General features: G+C 57.7%; 1 protein-coding gene across 1 annotated transcript in view; it reads right to left on the bottom strand.

Annotated features, from left to right (window-relative positions):
- Nucleotides 1-6: 6 nt before the first annotated feature.
- The window catches only part of GDI1 (GDP dissociation inhibitor 1), a 5,477-nt gene continuing 1,557 nt past the window's right edge, over nt 7-3,926 (bottom strand). The window contains exons 3-11 of the mRNA XM_006915307.2: nt 3,832-3,921; nt 3,553-3,687; nt 2,884-3,082; nt 2,493-2,624; nt 1,874-1,973; nt 1,295-1,466; nt 856-1,000; nt 690-744; nt 7-600 (exon numbers count right to left, since the gene is read on the bottom strand). Coding sequence (XP_006915369.1) covers nt 448-600; nt 690-744; nt 856-1,000; nt 1,295-1,466; nt 1,874-1,973; nt 2,493-2,624; nt 2,884-3,082; nt 3,553-3,687; nt 3,832-3,921 — 1,181 coding nt within the window. The 3' untranslated portion in view covers nt 7-447. The remainder of the gene's footprint in view (nt 601-689; nt 745-855; nt 1,001-1,294; nt 1,467-1,873; nt 1,974-2,492; nt 2,625-2,883; nt 3,083-3,552; nt 3,688-3,831; nt 3,922-3,926) is intronic.

Below are 3,926 nucleotides of genomic sequence, written 5' to 3'. Positions count from 1 at the left end.
GAATGCAACTTTGTGCTGGGAGGGCCCCTTCTCTCCAACACGCAAGAGAGTTGGTGGGGGGAGGCAGGGGGCATCTCCAAAGGCCACTACAGTAGGGGTAAGGGCAGTGGGGGCAGAAGTCAGCTTTTCTTCCATGTTCTTCCCAGACAGAGCAGAAGAATTATAAGTGGGGGGGGAGGGGGAGGGAAGAGACACACAAGGAGAGGAACCCTCTTTTCCCAGGATAAGGAAGGGCCGAGAAAGAGGATGCTATCCAAACCCCCCCTCCCAAACCAACGCTAAGGTTAAGGATTTGGTCAGTGAATCAATGAGGTGAATGACAGGAATGTGGTGGGGGAAGCAGAGGATGCTGGAAATAGGGGTGCTTAGTCACGCCCATTTCCCCAGCCCTGGAGAATAGACACGGGTGTGGGGAGAGGGCACCCGGGGCTGAGGGAGGGTCAGCAATCACTGGTCAGCTTCCCCAAAGACATCGTTCTGTTTGCGCTTCATGTTCTCAAAGTCAAAGGCGGAGCCTGCCATGCGCTTGTAGATGTCTTTGATGTCATTGCAAGTTGTCTCGAAGTGTGTGGTGGCATCGTAGGAGCAGGAACAGAACACCTGAAAACAGCCGGAGCCGGGGCCCGGGGTGAGTTGGGCAGGGGCCCTGGGCAGGCAGCCAGGAGCCGGGGCCGGGACAGGCTGCTTACCTGGCTCTCAGAACCGTCATCGATGGGCTCATACAAGTCACTGATGGCCACAAACCTGAGGAGCAGATGGAGAAGAGAACAGGCCTCACAACCAGCCTTTCCCTCCCTGGTCCCTGTCTCCCAGTCCGCCAGCTCCTCGGCTCCCTTCCTTCCCCTAGCCCCTCACTTCTGGTCAATGGGCTCCAGCAGCTCCAGGGCTGGTTCAACTTCCTTTTCAGGCTCTGCGGTCTCCACTGTGGTGCTGGCGATGGCGATGTACTTGCCCTGAGCAGCCACGTTGTGTGCGTAGGAGATCATGCACACGTAGATGTCTGCCCGGAGGTAGGGCTCCGTTAACTCAGGCATAGAAAGGGCTCCCCGGGGCTGGGCTCGGTTTGGGCCTGCCTGCCCCTCCCTAGCCCCAACAGAAAGCAGCATTCAAGCTGCCACCCCCATGGAGAAGAGTCCAAGCCACCCAATCCCTAGAGCCCCAAGTCATACGGACTATGATGTGGGTCCCTGTTCTTCCATGAAAGGACCAGGCAGAGAGCCCCAAGGCTGATGGGAAGAGGCAGAGTCACCCCAAAGACAGCACACTGGAAGAAGTCACGTGGGGCCTGGCCTACCTGACTTCCTGTTGACCTGGTTCTGGGGGATGATAATTTGGCAAGAGTTGGCATCGTTGGTGTTCTTGATGGGGTGGCTGAGAATACAGATGATGCGGATAACCTGGCCAGCCTTCCGCACACGGTCTGGAATGTAGCTGGGGTCACAGATCAGCTGCTTGCATCGGGCCACCTGCAAAACCACCAGAAAGCCTTGTCCCTATCCAATCACCCCCCCAGGTGGCTGTGGGGATGGGGTCACAGCAGGTAAGATGCTCCTCTGAGCTGTCACCACTGCCCCTCCTGTAGCGTACAGCTCCATCCTATACCTCAGGGAGGTACGACCCAATATGCAGAGCTGGGCAACCCCTTCTGCTGAGACACTGATCAGGAACACTCCCTGGACCACAGACACAGCACATGGGCTTTGAGAGATACCTCTCGCCAACAGGAATGGCCACGTAGACTTCTCCTGGTGCCCCGAGGACATCAGAGCTGAGAAGCAGCAAACCCAGCAGAGCCAGGGTCACCGGGAAGAGCGCCTCCAAGGGGAGGAACAAGCCCCACCCAGACCATCATGACCGCACCGTGGAGGCTTACCTCTCCCTCAGACTTCACACCCACCACCTTGCCATTTTCCATGATGATGTCATCTACAGGCTTGTTCAGCATATATGTCCCTCCGTAGATGGCACTCAATCTGTGGTGGGGGAAAGTGATGGTGAAGTCCCCCAACCAGGAGAAACAAGGACCGGTGCCACTGCACCCTTCTCCCGTCAGCACTGGGGTGCAGAGGAGGCTGCCTTCAGCAGGCAGAGTTCAGGGGACCCAGTGATTCTTCCTAGCTTTGTCACCCAGGGTATCCTGCAAAGAGCTAGCGTAGGGGTGGCATGAGGGCTCGGCTCGGCGCGGAAATGGTCTTGCAAACAAAAAGAAAGAGTCTGGAGAAGCCAACTCAAGGCCCCAAGGCCCCCTGCCCAGTCCTAGCGCTGCCTGACTCAAGGCCTGGAGCCGAGCAAACCTCATCTTTGGTGGCCTAGCTCTTCAGCCCTGCACTTCAGCACACGGCTGCGGCACCCCGTCTTCCAAGGAAGGTGCAAAGTGAGTGAAGGCCGCCATAGGAAAGTACAAAGTGCTACGGAAATGCTCAACGGGGCCATTCCCGCCCTTGGCCTTAGTCCTATGCAGTACTCCCAACTGAAAGAAGCCACGCCCTCACCTTGCAAAGCCCTGAGGCAGCTCGCCAAGGCCATAAAGTGGGTACAAATATGGGCTCTTGCCATACCGGGCCAGGGACTCGCTGTACAACTTAATGCGGTTGATGGTCTCAAGACAAGGCTGGTCAAGGTAGCTGTGAGGACAGGGTCAGGAAGAGAAGCTCTAATAACAGCACCCCTGGTTCCCCCACACCCAAGCATCAGGCCAGCATTCCCCCCCACCCTCCATGGCCTGGGGAAGGCAATGGATTAAACACAGGAAAGGAACAGAAAAGGCCACATGCGAGCGTGTGACTGAGTACAGGAGATGTGCAGGGTGGGCCGAGGGAGCAGGAGTGGACAGGGCCGGGGCAGGCTGGGTGGGGTCAGTTTGCCATGCCAGCTTCTCCTCACTCATCAGTGCGGTAGAGCGCCAGGGCGTGGCCAGTGAAGTCGATGACGTCCTGCCCCAGGTCAAACTTTCGGTAGACTTCGCGCATACTGGTGCTCTGGGGATCGACGCCCTCGAAGGTCTTGGCATCGTTCTCATCAAAGTTGGCCACAAACACCAGGAACTTGCGGAAGCGCCGCTTCTCAAACATACCCATCAGATCTGAGGAGCGGATGCAAGGGGAGGCTTCGCACCGCAGAACCTCTCCTTCCCGCTACGCAGGCCAAAAAGCGGCTGCCCCAGCTCTCAGCCGCGTTCCCTTGCTAACCACCCTGTGACCTGATATTAACACCCCCGCTCTTCTTGGCCTCAGTTTCCCCATCTGTACAAAGAGGGGGTTGGGCTGGACAGGCTTTGAAGGCCCTCCCAGCTCTGACACTGGGGGATGTTTCACTGGTCAGGTGGAGTCCCTGTCAAAGGCTAAAGTCCTTCAAGAATGACACCCCCTCCATGCCCCTGCGTGTGGACTTCCCTCCCGACAACTAGTGTGAGGCACAGCTCGGGGCGGTACGGGGAAGACAGCAAGGGGGCTTCTGGTACCGCACAGAGAATGCGACTTTGGGCAAGGGGCACCCTGCTCTGGGTGACTACCCTGTCCCCATAATTCTCTGGCTCAGGGGACCCACACTCACTGGAAGCCAAGGCTTCGGTCTCCGTGGACGGCACTTTATAGATCTTGCCCCCCTTGTAGACAAAGCTGCCCTCCACTACCTTGAAGTCGAGGTAGCGAGTCACCTCTGTATACAGCAGCATCTTCACCAGCTGCCCTGCAGGGCGGTGACGGAAAGGCAACAACGTCAGCATGGCTCCCTCCAGAAACTCTACCTGCTCTGGCTGCCTCTTCTACGGGAGCCTAACCCTCCTCTGGTCATCGCAAGCGCCCCCCACAATACCTCATTCGTCTCCCTCACCATTGGCCATGAGGAATTTGGGGATCAGGTCAACATTCCAGTCTCGACCACGGCCCATCGACTCGGGGGGCCCCTCCAGCAACTGAACGCTTATA

This window comes from Pteropus alecto, unplaced genomic scaffold (genome assembly GCF_000325575.1).
Source record: "Pteropus alecto unplaced genomic scaffold, ASM32557v1 scaffold396, whole genome shotgun sequence".
Classification (NCBI taxonomy): domain Eukaryota; kingdom Metazoa; phylum Chordata; class Mammalia; order Chiroptera; family Pteropodidae; genus Pteropus; species Pteropus alecto.
The sequence above is the reverse complement of the archived record's forward strand: the minus strand, read 5'-3'. Positions and strand labels throughout refer to the sequence as shown.